This window comes from Monodelphis domestica, chromosome 7 (genome assembly GCF_027887165.1).
Source record: "Monodelphis domestica isolate mMonDom1 chromosome 7, mMonDom1.pri, whole genome shotgun sequence".
NCBI classification, from domain to species: Eukaryota; Metazoa; Chordata; class Mammalia; order Didelphimorphia; family Didelphidae; genus Monodelphis; species Monodelphis domestica.
Genome location: NC_077233.1, coordinates 258,248,227 through 258,269,150, shown reverse-complemented (window position 1 = coordinate 258,269,150; position 20,924 = coordinate 258,248,227). Strand labels below are relative to the sequence as shown.

At 38.5% G+C, this 20,924-nt stretch overlaps 1 protein-coding gene across 1 annotated transcript in view; it reads right to left on the bottom strand.

Moving 5' to 3' along the window:
* Positions 1-20,549, bottom strand: part of PTPN3 (protein tyrosine phosphatase non-receptor type 3) — a 300,638-nt gene extending 280,089 nt beyond the window's left edge. The window contains exon 1 of the mRNA XM_007498053.3: positions 20,370-20,549. Within this exon, the coding sequence (XP_007498115.1) occupies positions 20,370-20,418 (49 nt within the window). The 5' untranslated portion in view covers positions 20,419-20,549. The remainder of the gene's footprint in view (positions 1-20,369) is intronic.
* Positions 20,550-20,924: the final 375 nt, after the last annotated feature.

The window sequence follows — 20,924 nt, the reverse complement described above, 5'->3', positions numbered from 1 at the left end:
TTAAGTCTGTTCCCCCCTTTCTTTCTCCCTTCCTAAATTCCCTATAACATTTGGAAATCATATTATCCAACCCTTTACTTTATGAATTAAATTAAAACGAGGCCCAGAGAATCTAGGTAACTTGCCTGAGCTCACACTGAGCTAATGAAATAGCCAAGATTTGAACCCAATTCCTTCTTAGTCTAGACTCCAGACTCTTTACACTGTGTCATGGTTGAAAAAAAATATGTTGAATCTTAGCACAATAAATAGTGTACCAGGCCTGGAGTCAGAAAGACCTGGGTTCAAATTTGAAACCAGACACTTCCAAGGTGTATATCCCTGGGCAACTTAACCCTGATTGCCTAGCCCTTATTGCTTTTCTGTCTTTGAGTCAGTTCTAAGACAGAAGATAAGGGTTTACAAAATAAAATGCTGAAACTTTAGACACCAGGGATCCAAGTTGGAGTTCAGGAGAGAGGTGAGGGCAACAGATATAGATCTGGAAGCCATTTGTGTAGGGATAAAGAGAAGAAAGGAAGGAGGGAACAAGCATTTATTAAGTGCCAAGTACTGTGCTAAGTGTATTATAGATAGTTTTTTCATTTGATCCTCACAACAACCCCATGAAATACATATTATTATTATCATTTTACATTTGAGGAAACTGAGGCACATAGCAGTTAAGTGATTTACCCAGGATTACATAGCTGGTAAGTGTATAGATAGAGTAGTTAAAGCTGTGAGCGTGGATGTATCATCAAAGGCAAGAGTTTAAGAAAAAAAATGTCAAGGACAGAACTTTAGAAACAGAACTTAAGGGAGCAGAAGGAAGCATCAGAGTCATTAGGACTGGGAAATAATGAGTGAATAGAGAGATAGAAGGGGAACTAGGTGGTTGTGAAGTTATAAAAGCCCGCCAAGAGGAATATTAAAAAGAAAGGGTTATTCAAACTCCGAAAATAAAGCTTAACTAGCTCTAAAGGAATTCTCAAAGGAAAAAAATTGGTTCAGATGAATTTACAGGAAAATTATCAAACTTAAAAAATTAATACCAATGCTACAAAAATTATTCCCCAAAAATAAGAAAGAAAAATCATTGAACTCCTGTTATGAGACATAGTCCTAATGCCTAAACCTGAGAATAATAAAACAAAGAAATATAAAGAAGTAGTGCTAATAAATATTGATTTTAAATTTTTAAATAAACTCCTAGCAAAAAGACCATAGCAATATACCCAATATTATTCACTTAAAAAAATAAAAAACCTTGCCTTCTGCTTTAGAATCAATGTTATATATGGATTCCAAGGCAGAAGAGCAGTAAAGACTAGGCAATTGCAGTTAAGTGACTTGCCCAGTGTTACACAACTAGGAAGTATCGGAGGCCAGATTTGAACCCAAGACCTGCCTCTAGACTTGACTTTTTACCCACTGAGCCACTTAGCTGCCCCTGAAACATTTTGGCCATGTTGTATTTATACAAGTGATGTTAGAATAGCTTAACATTAAGGAGATAATTAACACAATTACTCACATAAAAAGCAAGCATATCGAAACAACATGATTTTATTAATAGCTGAAGAGAAAACCTTTGAGAAAGTATAATGCTAAAAAGTAAAAAAGCACTGATATAGAAAGGCCATCTTAAATATCAGAAAAACCTATTTAAAACCAAAAGCTAGCACTATTTGCAAAAGAGCAACGCTAGAAGCATTCCCAGTAAGTATAAGATTGGAGCAACGTAGCCCCTTGCTTCTGTTATTTGACAGCTTTAGGCAGTCTTTTGATAACAAATTAAAGATACAAACAAAGGTTTGAGGAGACAAAACTTTTCCTACATACTGTGACATGATGACTTACTTAGAAAACCTCTGATAATCAACAAAGAAATTAACTGAGAAAATTCATAGAGTCAAAGTAGCAAGATACAAAATAAATCTAAAGGAAAGGATTTCAAAAAGCAATAGCAGTTCTGGATAGAATAACAAAAGCCAAGAGAAAATGATAAAAAGGGAAGCCCATTCAAAATAACATAAAAATGCCTTCTGTATATTGGAATTAATCTAGTAGGCATACTCAAGACATGTATAATATTTAAATAACAGGGAGGATATTCATTGCTCATGATTGAACCACATGAATGTAATAGAAATGATGTTACTACCTAAAATGACACATATTTAGAGCTATTCTAATTAAATTGCCCTGGAAATATTTCAGAAATATGCAAAATAATAATAAAATTCATTTAGAGGTGTAAGAGATTTAAAATCTCCAGGGTAATAATGGGGGGGCGGGGGGAAGGGAGGAGAGGAATCAAGGAGAGAACAGCACTTCCAGACCTTGATTTGTACTCTAAACTAGTAATCATTAAGCTACCAGGCCTAAAGAGTGGAGGTCCCAAGTTCAAATTCAGCCTCAGATACTTCCTCACTGCATGACCCTGGGCAAGTCACTTAACCCCCATAGTCTAGTCCTTACTGCTCTTCTACCTTGGAACCAATACATAGTATTGATTCTAGGACAAAAGATAAGAGTTTAAAAGAAAAACTATCTGAACACTGGTTAAAATTTTTTTTAAGTAGATCAAATAGAAAAAGACCATATAAGGAAGAACTCAATAAGACAATCCTTGATAAACTGAAGAATTATTGGGGGGAAACTCCCTATTTGATAAGTATTTCTGGATAAATAGAAAAGTTGTTGGACAAAAGGTGTAAATAACAAAATAGAAAAGAGTTGGACAAAAATTAGGTTTAAGCCAATGCAACAATAAGCTCAAAATGGATACATGATCTGAATATTAAAGGTAACACTATGAAAAATTTAAAAAAGAATCAGAGCAAATACTTTTCACCACTATAGCTAGGGGGAAAGTTGTTAATCAAACAAGTGATAGAGGGAATTAGGAATGATAGAATGGATTTCTGCTATATTAAGTTGAGAGGAGTTTGCAAGAAGAAAATCAATGTTGTAAGGGTAAGTGGTCAAAGGATAGAAATAAACAATCTTCAAATGCTGCATCATCTTTGTTAATAAACGGGTAGAAGATTGTTCCAAATCACTGATAAAAATAGAAATTCAAATAAAAAATCTCAAAGGTTTTATCTACCTCTCGGAAAATCAATGAGAACAACAAAACAGGATAGTAATCAATGTTGGGTTTATTCTGGGAAGACTTCCTTGCTAATCCATGGTTAAAACAGACAATGGTATTGGGCTAAGAAAATAAATTGAGTGGCAACATTGGCAAAGGAAAAGTTTAGAATTTTACTGAGCAGTCAACAGAATCAATGACTTTGTTTTCTGGGGATAGATTGTCTTGAAGTAAAAAAACCAGAAAACCATGAGTTCCAGGGCTGTTTCTGAATTATGGGCTGATCTATAAAAATGCAAATTTAAGAATTGTATTGGATACTCATCATAACCTATAATGAGGTCTTGGATTCAGAGAACCAGGAAAGGGATAAAAAGAAAGGACCAAGACTAAGGGTTTTAGCTAGCTGGAGTTATCCTTTGATATGTTCTAAAATTCACAGAAATGGAGATTCTCCTACTTGGGGGATGTGAAGCCTCAGAGTCCTACCTCTGGGAGAACAAACATGGAGGTCTCTGCAGAGCCCAAGAATTGCTGGCTTTCCAAAAGTAATGCTGAAAGAGCATAGTAGTGTCCTTCCTAGAGGCGATTTTAACTGGAAATCCAAGAAAAAAGAAAAGCCCAGACCACTGGAGCGTTGCTTGTTCTTCAATTTCAAAGAGAACCAATGACATCACACGATATCTTGACTTGTTCATAAGTTGGATTTAAGGGAGGCAGTTACACAAAGTCATCAGTTTCACTCTCCTTTCTATAGTCATCAAAAATCTAGTGGCAAGACAAAAGTCAGGACAACTGGTGATGACCTGGGATGATGGTGGCATCTTCAATGTCTTTACCAAGCTCTAGGCACTCCACAGTGCCTGCTTTCGCCACCTTCATGGCCATTGGAATAAGTTATTTTCATCTGCGCATTCTGCCAGGGGAAGTCATTGCATGTTTGCAGTAGACGTATCCTAAAGTCTTCATACTTGAAACTGGAGTATTTGTGAGGGAGGCAGGGAGAGCAGAAGCTGGCCTGTGAGTGTGATTTTGGAAGAATATCCCAGAGGAGCACTACATGTATGTATGATAGAGTAGATGGGCTCTGAGGCCCCTTAAAATTCTGTGATTAGCCCAATTTCTTGCCCCTTGTGGTATTGGAACTGCACTCAGCCACAAAATTACAGGTAGCACTGAGGCACCAAATGGTCAATATCTACAAGAATGATGACTTCATGTAACGATGGCCAAATCATCAAAGAAATTCTTTTTTTTTTAACCCTTACTTTCTGTCTTAGAACCAATACTGTGTATTGGTTCCAAGGCAGAAGAATGGTAAGGGCTAAGCAGTGGGGGTTAAGTGACTTGCCTAGGGTCACACAGCTAGGAAATGTCTGAAGTCACATTTGAACCTAGGACCTCCCATCTCAAGGTCTGGTTCTTAATCCACTGAGCCACCCAGCGGCCCCTTCTCAAGGAAATTCTTATAATCACGGGGGCTAAGGAATTCCATGACTACCTGTACTCTTGTGCCTTTATAATTTAAGCTGGTCCCTGGTTTCTTAGAGAACTCTACGAAGGACAAACATACATCATCAATGATTTTATTCTTTATTCAAGCCTAGAGCCTTTTGTTCAGTTCTCATCACTATATACTTTGCCACAAGCCTAGACCAACAATATTCAATGTTTTGAATTATTTTCGTTAGATCCAGATTATGTTAGTCTGGAAGCTCTGATGTTAGAAGATCTCCTTGACCCAACCATTCAGGCTGATCAAATTACATGATTAACTGCATGAGATCTGAACTTTTTTCCACCTCCCCACCCCAGATGCACATGATCTCTCCCTCTTCAAATTTCTCATCCTCTTCTACCCTCTGTCTTGATACCACTTTCCTTTGTATTCTACATCTAGATACAGGTCTTTCTCCCTAATGCATTATAAGTTCCTTGAGAGAAAGGTATGGGTATGTTCTGAATAGCTACCACCCAGTGCAGTGTAGTGCATATAGTAGATGCCTAATATATTTTGGGGTGCAAATAAATTGAATGAACAATTAACAAATTATTCTAGTCTGCCCATTCTACTAGGGGAAGTCTTCACAAGTTTGAGGTAGACATCTCCCTAAAGTCGTGGTACCTTGAACCTGGGGTTTTTGTGGGAGAGGCAGGGAGGGCAGGACCTGACCTGTGAATGTGATTTTGGGGGTGTATCCAAGAGAGGATTCAAGATTCAAGAATAGTCTGGGTTTGAATTGTGTCTGCAGAGGTTGACTGCAAGAAAAAGTGCTAAGTGACCCCAACTATCAAGATATATAGGGGTAGCTGTGTAGCTCAGTGGATTGAGAGCCAGGCCTAGAGATGGGAGGTCCTAGGTTCAAATCTGGCCTCAGACATTTCCCACCTGTGTGACCCTGAGCAAGTCATTTGACTCCCATTGCCTAGCCTTTACCACTCTTCTGCCTAAGAACCAATCCAGAATATTGATTCTAATAAAGAAGGTAAGGATTAAAAAAAAAAGAAAAGCCTGTCTATGATGGGCATCATATAGCGTGCCTTCCCAATGAGTGGGACAAGGGCTGGAAGGAGGGAGAGAATTTGGATCTCAAAATTTTAAAAATGAATGTAAAAAAATAAAATTATAAGCTTTAAAATGACATAATATTTAATCATAGAAAGTACATTTTATAAGGAGAATTTTTGTTCCTAAAGATAGTTATCCAGCTCTTTAGGCCATATTATATATCGGAGGAGGAGTTAGGTGGCACAGTGGATACAGCCCTGGGGCTGAGTCAAGAAGTCCAAAGTTCAAATCCAGCCTCCAGCACTTACTGTGTAACTTTGGGTAAATCACTTAATCTCTATCTCAGTTTCCTCTGCTACAAAATGGGGATATCTGGGTCACTGCCTTGAGACAATCCACTGCAAGAGAAAATGGCCAAGAAAATCACAAAGGGGTCATGAAGGGTCAGCCATGACTGAACAACAACAATATACCAAACTCTGTCAAAAGAACCAGCCTCAGAGACCGGAAGATTTAGGTTTGCGTCTTTCCTCTGAGACATACTAGCAGGATGACCTGGATAAGTCACTTAATTTAGCAGAACTCCAGATAATTAATTCTCTGTGATTCTCTGAGGCTGCAGAACAATTGCCAGCTGCCTTGCTAGATGGGGTTTCCTCTCCAGGAGTTCCCCCTACTGTTGAAATCATGGGTCTGAGTGTACCATGTGCCTGAAAGTGGGTCACGAGAAAGCATGAGCTTTCTGAACTACAGTTGGGGTCCTAGAACTGAGGCTGACACTGAAGACTGTAGGGGAGTGTAAAGCACGTGCTCAGCCATTTGGCATCATCCCTGGCCTCCCCCGTGCTCTGGAGAAGCTCCAAGTGATTTGCTCCAAGGTCATACAGCCAGCCAGTGGCCACCAGGGTTATGACCAAATCTGGGGTGAAAAGGGGACAGGAAGTAGTCCCGGAAGGCACTAAAACAAACATTGCACACCTTTACTCACAGGCTGGCGAGCCCTTTCATGTTTGACTGGGCAGAAAGTAGCCGTGTGCAGAGATAATTTTCTCTTGTCACTGCATTCATGTGTAGGTTACCGTCTAGGACACCACACTGCATGATTGCTGAAGATGATATTTTCTAACATGGCCAGCTTCATTATAAAGGAGCTTGGTTCTCTGGAGATTTATTTACTCGGGGACTATTACAGGCACAGGCAGCTAAGTGGCACAATGCATGGTCAAGCTTGAAATCAGGAAGATTCTTTTTCCTGAGTTCAAATTTGTCTTAGGCACTTAATAGTTGTGTGGCCTTGGGCAAGTCACCTCACCCTGTTTGCCTCAGTTTCTTCATCTGTAAAATGAGCTGGAGAAGGAAGTAACAAACCACTCTAGTGTCTGCCAAGAAAACTTCAGATGGAGTCAAGAAGAGTCAGGCATGACTGCAACAGCTGAACAATAACACTATCATAGGCTCATGGGAAATCTGTGGCTAAACGAGGAATTATGAATGTATTTAATGCAAACAAATGCCTATGTGTTTTTATAATCGTGGTGATAGACCTAATTCATCTTTTGGTCCTACCCACAAGAGCCTTGGGAGAGTTTAGTGAGCATTTCCCAATGTCCAGAGGTCTGCCTGCCCTTGATTTCAGACTTCTTCCCTCATGGGAGGCAGAGGACAGAAGGAAGCCGGAGCCGTGAGGCACTTTGGTGGTGTGTTTGAGATGGATGGAGCCTTCTAAACTGAGGAGCTGGTTGGCCTTGGCTTAGAGCGATGGGGAGTTGAGATAGTGATTTGCCTTGGTGACGAAGGTGTGAGCAGGGAGGATGAGACTTTCCCTCTCCTTTTCTCTCTCCAGGGAGGAGCTGATTTTCTACAGAGCACTTTAATCTCTTGCTCTATTCTTTTCTCTGTCAGTCAAGACAAGGGACAGTGGTCAAGGAGAAGAGTTTTTAGTTCTTCATTTACTTCATTTTCATTGTGTTATCTAAAATGTATATGTAAGTCCTAATGGGGACTACTAGCACAATGTCCGTACGCTTACTAAAGGCTTGATGAAAGACTAATACTGAGTTTGGTTGATTATTGTGTGCATGGTTTATAAAAGGGAGAGATGGAAAGATTCTTTGCACAGCAGGGATGAGCCGGGGAAAAGCCATAGAAGCTGAGCAAGGGCTGGCATGGTCTTTTTTTTTTTAAACCCTTCCCTTCCATCTTATAATCAATACTGTGTATTACTTCCACGGCAGAGCACAATAAGGCTGGGCAATGGGGATTAAGTGACTGCCCAGTGACAGCTAAGGCAGTGCCTGAGGTCAGATTTGATCCCAGGACCTCCTTTCTCCAGGCCTGGCTCTCTTTCCACTCAACCACCTTAGCTGCCCCTTGGCGTAATCTTTTATAAGCCCTAGTGATATCTGAGTTAAAAATAAAATACAAATAAAAAACCTACTGCTTTGGGTGAGAGACTTAAAAAAAAAAAAACCCTAACATTTGGGTGTGAGAGATGGGGATGAGAAGAGGGGAAGAAACCTCATTGCCATAGCTTACCTGGTGGGCTTAGTCTATGTGTGTGGTTATCATGGTAATGCTACCATAGCAACAAAGGATGCTACCGATGCCTAAACTTTCTCAGGTTCCCCCCCTAGTGGCTAGAGACTGTACGACATGAAGAAACCGAGTTGGGACTTGCCTAAGGTAACAGAGACTTAAGTCTCTTGCCTCCCGACTGAGTGCTCTCTTGACCATGTTAGCTTAGTATTCTGGGCCCATTGGGAGATCATCATTCATTCCCCCTAAATTCTGTGTTGCTGCTGCTGTGATAAATAATTCCATTCAAATGAGCATAATACAATTGACACTGGCTAGAGTCAAATATTGTTCTTAGTTTAATGATGTAGAATGGGCAGAAAGAGAATAAAATGAGTTAGAAAAGGAGAAGCAGGTCTTGATAAATGCACAGATTTCCAATGTATAGGTTTGTTTGTTTTTTTACAATTGGAAAGAATGACAAGGGAAGTCTATAACTGAGTCAGAAAAAAGATAGATTCGAACTACAGGGAGATCTTATTAATAAAACCCTATCTAAATGAAGACTATAATTGAATTTTCCTGCATGGTTTGTATGTTCACTGTTGCAAACAGGTATATAGTTATGACAGTATTTGTCCTGACTCATTTCTTATATTCTGGAGCTTGTCTGGGTACAGTTTGGCAGGGCAGGTCGGGGCCCAAGAATATCTTGCCTGGACCAGAAGCCTGCCTGATGGATGTAGAAATCAATTATTTTCTTGAGGGAATTTACAACTGATTATAGAAGAAAGAGAAGCTACATGTCTCTAACCTCTCATATAAAGGGTATATAGAGCCCTTTGGGGGGGGTCATGAAATCACAGGATCATAAGATTTAGAACTAAGAGGGGAATCTTAAAAATGACCTAGCCCAATCTCCCTTAAAGAACCTAAAGAAACCTAGGTCATTCAGGAACAGCTTCCCTAAATGTATTTTGTATACTCGTAAGAGAGCATTCCTAGGGGCAGCTAGGTGGTTCAGTAGAATGCGAGCCTGGCCTAGTGACTAGAGGTGCTGGGTTTGAATCTGGCCTCAGACATCTCCTAGCTGTGTGACCCTGGGCAAGTCACATAACCCCCATTTCCTAGCCCTTAATATTCTTCTGCCTTGGAAGCAATTCACAATATTGACTCTAAGATAGAAGGTAAGGGTTTTAAAAAAGAGAGAGGGAATATTCCTTCTTCCCTTCTCCTTTTTGGTTCCAGTTAATCCATATATTAAATGTGATGGAGCTTAAATGGAAAGGAACAGAATGAAGTTCAAAAAGAAGCATAGACAATTGGGACAGCGTTGAAAGTAAAACGTGGAATTATTATATATAAGGTCACATATGAATTGAGTAGCACAGTCATCATTTATAGTAAATCCCAGACTGATCCTTAAATCAAGGCTCAGAATCTCAAGGATTAGGGAGTATCTAATACAATCTCAATCTGAAAATTTAATCTCTAGAACATTTCTATCAAGTGGGTCACACTGTGAAGACTTGTAGTTAGCAGGAATTTATTAGCTACTGAAATAGCTTAATCCAGGAGCTCAGGATAATATAGAATTCTAGCAGAAATGTTTACTTAAACAACCCAAGCCCCAAAGAGCACTGGTGGAGGACTCTCTCCTCATTGGTACAGATCAATGCTGTGCTTGGACAGCTGTAGGGAGAGCATGTTAGTGGGAGCAAGAGAAACAAGTCTTTCTAGTTTCTTCATTTCTTCATCCTTTTGCAAACCTTCAATGCTCCCTTTAGGTTGCAGAAGGGAACACATTTTGAACTATTGTATCAAAACAGTTATATAGTACCAGCAAAGTTTGCAACATACTAGCAAAAGCTGCCCAAAGGTGTGTGAAGAAGCAGGCTGGTTTGGGTTTGGGGCTTTGGTGGTGTTTTTAGCTGTAATGCTATGTGATGCTCTTATTTCAACAAAACTGGTTTTTGGAAACAAAAAGCCACTTGTCCTTAATCCGATGCCAACCTTCTGGGTGACCTGGGACAAAGCATTCCAGCCCTCTGAGACTTCATTTCTTCATCTGTAAAATGAGGGCTTGAATGAGCTGATCCTTAGGTTTCCCTCTAGTTCTAACAGTGCATGTTTGGGCTTCCAGGAGAGAGCATCCTAGGCTAGGTTTTCTTCTGCTTGACAGTTTCACAATTGAATTGGCCACCATGGAAGTTACTGGTCCCTTTTGCCATCCAGTGGCAAATTGGGGTAACTGCAATGTTTTGGTTTCCTAGGCTGAAGCCCCAGGTCAGGTGAATGATAGAATGAAACAGCAATATTTCAACTTACAAATTATTTTTGATGCAATTTGAAAAAATGAAAAATAGTAATTATAAAATAATTAATACTCCTTCTATTCCCAGAAGTCATCCGTGTTTTCCTGCTCTGTTACTCAGTCCAGCTGCCACATGATGGAGCATTAATATCCTCAGGGCTAAAATGTCACCTCCTCACCTCTTTCTAATTTGGTGACATCCCTTGTACCTATGCTTGAGTAATTCCTTATCATCTAGCACTTAATATACCTTATCATGGTTCCTCTCCATATCTTAAGAATAGTAATAAATAGGTTCAAATCTGGCCTCAGACACTTCCCAGCTGTGTGACCCTGTACAAGTCACTTGACCCCCATTGCCTAGCCCTTACCACTCTTCTGCCTTGGAGCCAATACACAGTATCGACTCCAAGACGGAAGGTGAGGATTTAAAAAAAAAAAGAATAGTAATAAAAAGCTGATCTACCACCATAGAAGGAACAGATGGAGTTCAAATTCAGATTGAAATGTACTCTTCTTTACTTTATTTCTTCCATGAAATTTTCTCTAGTGTAGGTGATATGTGTCTTATTTCACAACATGATGAACAAATATGTGTTATATGATAAAATATGTATGATCTATATTATATTACCTGCTTTCTTGGGGAAAAAGTTGTGGGGAGTAAGGGGAAAAAATGAGACAGATTTTTAGACATAACTAATATAAGAATTTGTTTTCCTTGGATAGGTGTACTTATTATAATTTAATTATAATTTATCATGTATTATATTATAATTATGTTATATATTATATTATGTGATGTGTATAAAAGGGTAATTTTAAAAAGAATAGTAATAATTCATACTTTAGCAGTTTCCAGCTTACAGAGAACTTCCCTCACAATAACCTTGTTGGAGTACTTAGTACAGCTATTATTACCCCTATTTTATAGATGAGGAAAGGTTCAGAGAGTTTTTCCTATTGACTAGCCCTTACCACTCTTCTGCCTTGGAACCAATATCCAATATTGATTCCAAGATGGAAGATAAGGGTTTTGTTGTTTGTTTGTTTGTTTTGTCTTCTGCCTTATTTTGTCTTTTTAAAAACCATTTTGTGTTTCTCTAAATCATAATTTCCTTAATTTGTTTTCCTAAGATTAGTATCAGGAGAAAATGAATTTATCCAAAAGTGGTAATAAGTGATCATCTGTTAGTCATTTTAAGAGGTAGATGTATTTTAAAAGGAAGCAATTTATTAACTCCAGAAATGAAACACTAAGGATTATGTCAGATGTGAAGACAAAATGAAGAAAGGGCCTTCAGACTAGATGAGGGAGTTACGTGGGAGGGAGAGGAAGGAATTCCTCATGTCCCTAAAATCAAGCTATGTTCCTCCTTTCACTCCATATGGCAGTTATATCCTCTGCCTGACTAGTTCTCTTTCCATCTGTGAGAATGACTCTTAGCCCCCTGCCTCCAGTGTTTAGCACAGTGCCAGGCACATAGTAGACACATAATAAATATTGATTGATTGATTGATTGCTATTACAATGGTTCTTAGTACTGACTTTAGAGCTTTTACATTTTTAAAAAACTGAAATATTTTGGCTAACAAAGACTAGAAGCTGCTAACTCAATAAGAAAGAATTTTCATTGGATATATAGCTGGCAGAGATAGTAGAAATCATCTAATCCAAGAGTTCTTAAATTTTTGCGTTATAAATCTTTTTGGAAATCTGGTGAAATCTATGGACCCCTTTTCAGAATTATGTTTTTAAATTTATGAAATAAAACATATTGGGTAACCAAAGAAACCATGTCAGGGCAGCTTAGTAGTACAGTGGATAGAGTACCAGTCTTGGAGTTTCCAGGAGGATATGAGTTGAAATCTGGCCTCAGATACTTCCTAGCTCTGTGACCCTGGGTAAGTCACTTAACCCCAATTGCTTAGTTCTTGACCACACTTTATATCAATTCCAAAACACAGAAGGTGGGGGAGAGGAGAGAGAGAGAGAGAAAGAGAGAGAGACACAGAGACAGAGAGACAGAGAGACAGAGAGAGAGAGACAGAGAGACAGAGAGAGACAGAGAGACAGAGAGAGACAGAGAGACAGACAGAGAGACAGAGAGAGACAGAGAGAGACAAACACACACAAAGAGAGACAGAGAGACAGAGAGAGACAGAGACAGAGAGAGAGACAGAGAAAAAGAAGGAAGGAAAACCAGCTCCTAGACACTAGACTAAGAGCATCTGGCTCTGATTCAATCCAATAATTTTACAGATGAAGAAGATGGATTTTGGATAAATAAAAAAAATTTGTCCAGGGTCATACCAGTAGCTAAGCAAGGATTGGAAATAAGGTTTTATGGGTCCAAATCTAGTGTCCTTCCTACTGCAATCTTATATGGGAAACTGGATATACAGAAATACATTGAGTTGGAAGGGATCTCAGAGGTCTTCTAGTATTATCTCATATGAATCCCCTTCTACAAGATCATTGGCAAGATATCATCAAAAGGGAGTTCACAAATCCATTGCATTTTTTTAGACAGCTCTATTTGTTAGAAAGTTAAAAAGCAAAACAAAACATGTTGACCCCCAATCTATAACTTCTACTGTCTAAAACTGGGGATCTTAACCTTTTTATGTCAAAGGTTATTTTTTGCAATCTACAGAAACCTATGGACTTTTTCTTACAATAACATTTTTTAATGCTCAAAATGAGAATTACAAAAGAAACCAATAGTTTTCAAGATTTTGTTGTTGCTCAGTTATTTTTCAGTCTTGTCCAACTCTTTGTGAGCCTGTTTTGAGGGGTTTTCTTGGCAAAGATATTGAACTGGTTTTCCATTTGCTTCTCCAGCCCATTTTACAGATGAGAAAACTGAGGCAAACAGGGTAAAGTGATTTGCTCAGGATCACACATCTGGTAAATATCTGAGGCTAGATTTGAACTCTGGAAGATGCGTCTTCCTGACTCCAGGCCCAACACTCTATCCACTGCCCCACCTCACTGCACAGTTGTCAAAATAAGAAAAGGGACAATTCTCTGACTTCCCCTCCCTAAGTCTAGAATCAAGAAAGCAACTTTCTTCCTTCTTACAAATGGCAGCTTTTTTCAAACACATAAAGACAACTATCCCCTCTCTCTCTTCCATTCCTTAGTCTTTTCTTTTCCAGAATAAACATTTGCAATTCTTTAAATAGATTCTTACATGACATGAGTACAACATTCAGCATTTGTTAAAATGCTACAGTGGGTTCCATTAAGATTGAGAAAATAAACTTATTTTTGGATCATAGCTTTGAGTGTATTTTAGCTTTTCTCAAATACCTTTTTGTCAAAATAGGTTCCTAAGTTATATGTTTGCACTTGTAAAATCTATATTCGATTGCCTACCGCCCTAGAGAGGGGGGAAGGTTAAGAGGAATGGAGGGACGGAGAGAATTTGAAACTACAAATTTAAAAAATGTTAAAAATATTTTACATATAATTGAGAAAAAAGAAAATATTATTTTTAAAAAAAGGTTCACTAGTGAAATATTAATTCAAAAGCCATTTTCAGGGATTACATTGCTGAGTTAGGTTAACTTTTATTTTAAATCGCTGATTTTAGAGAGGATAAGAAAATGCATGAATGTGAGACTTTTAAAACAATGTTTTGCACCCAGCACATACTTAACAAATATTTGTATTGAACTGAAGCCAAGTTACACCCTCAATAGATGATTCTAGGTAAGCCAAAGTCTAAGAGATGAGGTTTCTTGGGAATGATCACTGTAATCACAACATAAAACTGAGCAAACTCAGACAGAGGATTCTATGGAATTGTCTCTCTGCAGGAAAGTGCCCCTACAGCTAACTGCCTCCTAAGCAAACAAAGGTTAAGTGACTTGCCCAAAGTCACACAGCTAATAAGAGTCTGAGGCTTAGGTCAAATTTGAACTCAGGTCTTACTGATTCCAAGTCCAAGGTTCTATCCATTAAGCCACCTAGCTTCCCTAGGGCCAGTTATATGCAAAAATAGGTTGGAGGACTTTTCCCCTATCCCACCCTGTCTAGACCCAGGTCATTTATTATTTCAGTGCCTTCTGACACTGCCTTCTTCCAACAACTAACTCTGTCTCTGTCTCTCTTAAATTTTCTTTATTTTATTCCAGGAATAAATCTACACGTAAGTTTTCCAAGGTTACACAATTCATGTTGTCTCCCCCACCCCCAATATCTCTTTTTGAAGCTAAGTCAACTCAACAAGCATTTATTTAGTGCCTGCTGTGTGCCTGGCACTGGGCTAAATACTAGAGTTATAAAAAGAGGCAAAACCCAGTGGCTGCTCTCAAGCATCTCACAGATGAATGGAGGAGACGACCTGCAAACAACTATGTGTACCAACAAGCTATAGAAAGACTAAATTGGAGAATAATATTAGACACTAACATTAACACCAATATTACACAGGGGCAACTTGGTGGATGGCGAAGACTCATCTTCCTGAGTTCAAATCTAGCCTCAGACACTTAATGCTGTGACCCGAGGCAAGTCACTTAACCTTGTTTGCCTCAGTTACCTCATCTGTCAAATGAACTTTGAAAAGGAAATGACAAACCACTCCAGTGCCTTTGTTGAGAAAACCCCAAAGGGGGTCAAGAAGAGTCGGACATGACTGAAATGTCACGACTGAGTAACAACAACACTAACCCTAAAGGAAATCTGGAAAAGGCTTTATTCTTCCCTCATCAATTTTATCAGCTGTTGATTGGAAGCTAATCTTGCTTTGGGGGCAGGATAATGACCACAATAATTATCTCTCTTCCCCCTTTCAGTGCTTGGGGAAAACTAGAATAGTTCATGGACTTTATTTTTTTATTTTTATTTTTTAAACCTTACCTTCTGTCTTGGAATCAATATTGTGTATTGGCTCCAAGGCAGAAGAGTGGTAAGGGCTAGGCAATGAGGGTTAAGTGACTTGCCCAAGGTCACACAGCTGGGAAGTGTCTGAGGTCCTATATGAACCTGGCTCTCAATCCACTGAGCTACCCAGCTGCCCTCAGTTCATGGACCTTAAGTCACTGTACCTTTAATCTCCACTCTCTTTCAGTCCCTTTCCTAACTTCAGTGTGTAGCTGGAAATTATTTCATCAACTTTTTAGACTGTAATTGGTAACGTGACATAATCTCTGGCAAACTCCTGAAGCAAGAGGGGAGTCAAGCGCTGCTGGACTTGAACAGTCCAGGATGCGTTTTCCATTTTTAACTTCTGGGGCATGCCTAATCCAGGTCTTCAGAGGCTCTCTAGGACCAGTCCTTAGAGCTCTGTGTCCAACAGCTGCCACTCTTGCAGCATAAGCCAGCCAGAGTTCAAATTTCTCCAAAGGCAACAACAGTATGTCCTGAGAATAACAACCTTTGTAGACAAGGACTACAGGTCAGAGGTTCTTAATTTTTGTTTATGTGTCATGGACCCCCATAAGCAACCTGGTCAAACCTATGGTCAAACCTGGTCAAACAATGTTTTTAGTTGCATAAAATAAAATATATAGGTTTATAAAGGAAATCAATTAAGTTAAATTCCTACTTTAAAAAAATCTTACTTTCTGTTTTAGGATCAGAAGAGTGGCAAGGCTAGGCAATTGGGTTAAGTGACTTGCCCAGGGTTACACAGCTAGGAAGTATCTAAGGTAGAATTTGAACCCAGGTCATCTTGACTCCTGGCTTGGTGCTCTATCCATTGTGCTACCTAGTTACCCCTTGAAGTAGAATTTTAAAAAATAATTTAATTAATAATAATAATAAAATTTAAAATTATAAAAAACACATTTCTACATGTTTTCTGAAATTCTATGATTATGTTGTCTCCCTCCCCCATCCTGGAGCTGACAAGAAATTCAAGCTGGGTTATACATGTATTATCACACAAAACATATTAAACTACAATGAAAAAAAATTAATTAAAATGTTTTATTTTAATAACAAATTTCTACGTGTTTTCTGAAGTTATATGATTCATGTTTTCTCCCTTCCTTTCTCCTCCCCACTACCAGAGCTGACAAGAAATTCAGTCTGGTTTATACACATATTATCACACAAAACATATTGAAATAGAATTTTTAAAATACATCAAAAAAGAAAAAATTCATAGACTTGGGAATAAGAAACCTTGCTCTAGGGGAATCTGCTTGTAGTACAGAGAGTTGTACTATTGGAGACTACCCAATAAGCTGTTTATAGTTTGGGTGACATGACTACATCTGAGGCAGCTAGGTGGTGCTGGATCTTGAGACAGGAAGACCTGAGTTCAAATCTACTCTTAGATCCTTATGAGCTGAATAACCCTGGCCCAGTCCCTTAACTTCTGTTGCCCTCTTTCCTCAATCTGTAAAATGGAGAAAATAATAACAACTACCCCCCAGGATTGTTGTTGGAATAAAATAAGATAATATTTGTAAAAAGCTTTGCAAACCTTAAAGTGCTATATAAAGTCTAGCTACTTTTTTTTTTCTTGCTGTCTTAGGCATTCTCAGCACTTGGCCCATCAAAATCAATTAATAAATGCTTGTTGACTAATTGATTCATGGTCCAACAGAGGCCAGTATCAGCATTTGATACAAAGTATTTATAGTCATTTTTCATGATTCCCTCTCTAGGAAATTTAGAATGCCTTACTGCTTCAGTAAACAGACAGGAGAACATTATACAATGTTCTCTCCTGAAATTGGGTTCATTGCTTTTAGGAGACAGTCCACTTCAGGATAAAAAGCTTTCCATTTGTAAATACTGTGCCTCATTGTTACTAATTAATTGTTACTAATTTTGACCTATAAATTCGACAAATTTATGGCATCTGTAACCTTCCCAGCCAATCCCTCCTCCTCCAATTTGCAAGTTGGCATCCTTGTACCCAACACTGTGCCAGATTCTAAAGTAATAGGTCCTTCAAAGCCTAGTCATAATTCTCATTTCCAGAAATCTCCAAAGGATATCAAGGCAACAAAGACATATTACTTCCTTTTCTGGAAGTAAGTACTCCTAAGCTTAATTTTCATTAATATTTTCTCCATCACAATAAGTCTAGACAATCAACAAAAGAGTAAGTCAAGTCCTGATTAGAAGAATTTGCCCATTTTAGAGTTATAAATGATCACACTGATAAATTTAATAAACAGCTCTCCTGAGCAGGATTGACCTGGCACCAGCCCATCCTTGTATTTATTTTTAAAAATGCTGAACAAAACGAACTCTTATTGATGAGCAAAATTTTTTCTTTTTATAAAAATTTGTTTATTTTTACCAATTACATGTAATAAGAAATTTCCACACAAGTTTTCCTATGTCATATGATCAAATTTATCTCCCTCCCTTCTTTCCCCCCTTCCAGTGTTGTCAGGTGATTTGATTCTGGGTTATATATGTATTATCATGGAAAACATACTTCCATATTGTTCATTTTTGTAAGTGAGGAATCTTATAAAACTCAAACCCCATAAACCCAAATAAACTAAAGTGATAAATCATCTGCTTTCATCTGCATTCTGATTGCAACAATTCTTTCTCTGGAGGTGGACAGCATTCTTTGTCATAGTCCTTCAGAATTGTCCTGGATCATTGTTTTGCTGAGAGTAGCTAGGTCTTTGATGAGCAATTTTAATCAGTCACGGGACTCAGGTTTAATCTCTTTCTGAGTTTTCCCTTCAGTTCTTGCCTGCCCAAACACAAGGAGCTCATCTGGGTAGATTGGTTTGTCCAGTTTGTATCAGCTATTTGATGTAGTAGAGAGAGTGCTTAAGTTGGATTCCTGCCTCAGACACTTTCCAGCAGTGTAACTTTGGCTAAACCCTTAATCTCTCTCAGCCTCAATTTCCTCATCTGTAAAATAACACCTTATAATAACTGAATATAAATAGTAAATTAAAAAAATAGAAAAAAGTAACACCTAATAATAAGAAATAATAAATAAAACTAAAATGAATATATAATAATAAAAATAATATAAATAAAATAATATAAAAATAATAAGTAAATAAAAAATAACACTTCAGAGCAAAGTGTTTTACCAAATTTCAAGTGCAATATAAGTGTTTTCAGTTGAGTCATTTTTCAGTTGTGCCCAGCTCTTTGTGACCCCATTTGGGGTTATTGGCTATTTTCTTCTCCAGCTCCCTTTATAGATGAGGAAACTGAGACAAACAGGGTGAAGTGCCTTGACTAGGTCACACAGCTAGTATTGGAGGTCAAATTTGAACTCATTAAGAAGAGTCTTCCTGGCTTTAGGTCTGGCACTCTATTCACTGTGCCAACTAGCTATCCTATGCTATTATTATTATATTATCTAGCAATTTCCCCATGAACCATTAAAAAGTGCCCCATGGCCTGGAAACACCTTTTGGCAAGGATCAAATTGGCTAGGTCTTGCTTCTTCGACTAAGGCCCCTTGAATTTCTCCCTAATTATTTTAAATCTATTGAAGATTCATTACTCTTAAGCAACTGAGTGGGATTATTCAAGCCAGCCAAAGCTGTCTGCAATCTTGCCTGATGGCCAACTCCACCTAATGGGGTAGCTGGGTGGGTGGTAGAGTCTGGGAGGAGAGCCTGGAGTTCTCTAAATCCTCCTCCATGCACCGCCTCGGGGAATACTATTCATCTTTGTTGGGGGGAGAAGGAGAAAACCGACCAACTGCAGCAGCCGGAAAGTGGGCTTCCTAGATACTCCCGGGTCCTTGTTCTGCATAATCCCAAAGGCATGTCGTCAAAGGTTCTGTCGCAAAGCATTTATCAATGCAAAAGAAAGAGCGCTGAAGCATATTGAACATTTGAAGCACTAAAAATAGTTTATTATAAACTGAACTGTCCTGAAGGTAAAAGCTTATTCAGTGGACCAAATATCAAAATATATTTTAAAACAAAAGCATTTTAGAAAATGACAGGGAAAAAAGGGGGGAAATGTCAGAATTTTCAACTTGTCTTTCTCATCTCTCCTGGCCTCTACCGGGTCCCCTCTTTCCCCCAACCTTTAAAAAAGAAAATTACTATATCTTAAAAAATCTGCTTTAAAGTGTAGCCCCAAGGCGTGCTACAAAAGAAATCGGGTGGACGTCAGGAACAAGACTGGCCTCGATTTTTATTCAGAAAATCTGATTCATGCACTGTGAGCACATTTCCTATGAAAATACTGTGTTCTGGTTGCCAAAACAAACCAAGTAGATCTGAGAATCTCCCTTCAGTCTCCCTCCCTCGCCCTCGCCCTCCCCTCCCCCTCCTCTCTTTCTGGTGCAGATATGCTATCTATCAGATTCCCATTATACCATTATTTATTTTTTGTTTCTCTCAAGCTATCTGACTCAGTCAGCAAAACTGGCGACGTTGACCTAATTTCTCAAAACGCGGAAAGACAACACCAAATGTGAATTGAATCATTAGCTGTCCAGGAGAAGACAGCTAAAATCCTTAGTGTTTGATATTCTTTTTCCTACTCCATAAAAAATGATTTATTATCACTGAAGCTCAGGAATAGAGGACCTTTTCGATCACAGATTATGTTGCTTTCTAATCATGCTTGCTCTATTTTTAAGAAAAGACAAATGGGCATTTGTAGATATCTGTCTGTATGAAAACCACCTCGTCAAGTGATCATAAATGCTCTTGCTTGCTTTTCCTTCCAACAAACTTATCTCGTTGTTCAAATTTGAGAAAAGAAGGGAAAAAACCATTTAAGTCATTTCCATTGTTAACTGGAGTAGTCAGTATTTGTGAAAATGAACTGGAAATTCCACATTTATTACCTATGTTTTAGAAGTAGGTTTTTAAAGCCACGAAAACCTTTTTAATCATTAAGTCCTTCCCCAAACCAGAAAGACGAGACAAAAGTTTACATTTCCCCTCCTGTTTGCCCATTTAGCAACTGTTTTGATACCTTATAACCAGGACAATTAACATCTGTCACTTTCTTTCGCAAAGCATGGTGGGCAACTTACAGTTTTCTGGAGGGAAACTGCATGCTAGCAACAGCTCCTGTTCCACCATGGTGCCTTCAGAGGGTTGAAGAAGATTGTAATCCTTTAAAGGGCACCCCCAAAAAACAAATCGGAAAAAGCCAAGTCTCTCTTGTAAACCTCTGAACTTGCCTCAGATATCTTGCCTCCATCAGCTTCCAAATTATAATGGAATATTATTTTCCTCCAGGGAAACCTGTGAAACAGGTCTGTGAGTGGCATTTAATGTGTCAGAGATTTAATTGATTCCTTCCAATGAACAGCCACCCTTTAATGACAGCATTGCCCAGGACAGTTTTTAAAGGAGTAGTTACACAACGCCTAATTTGTTGTTATAGAGCAGAAGCCCATAGGGTTTCACAAGGAACCAATGTTTTTCAAGCCCATGCAAATTTCTTTCTGATGAAGAGTTTTCTCCTGAGGAGAATGCAATCCCCTCCGCTCTGAGAACAGTTAGAACTGAAGTCATAATAGGGCAAACCTCTTCACCAGATCCTGTCAGTAAACCTACTACTCTGGCTCAAAAGAGAATTCAAG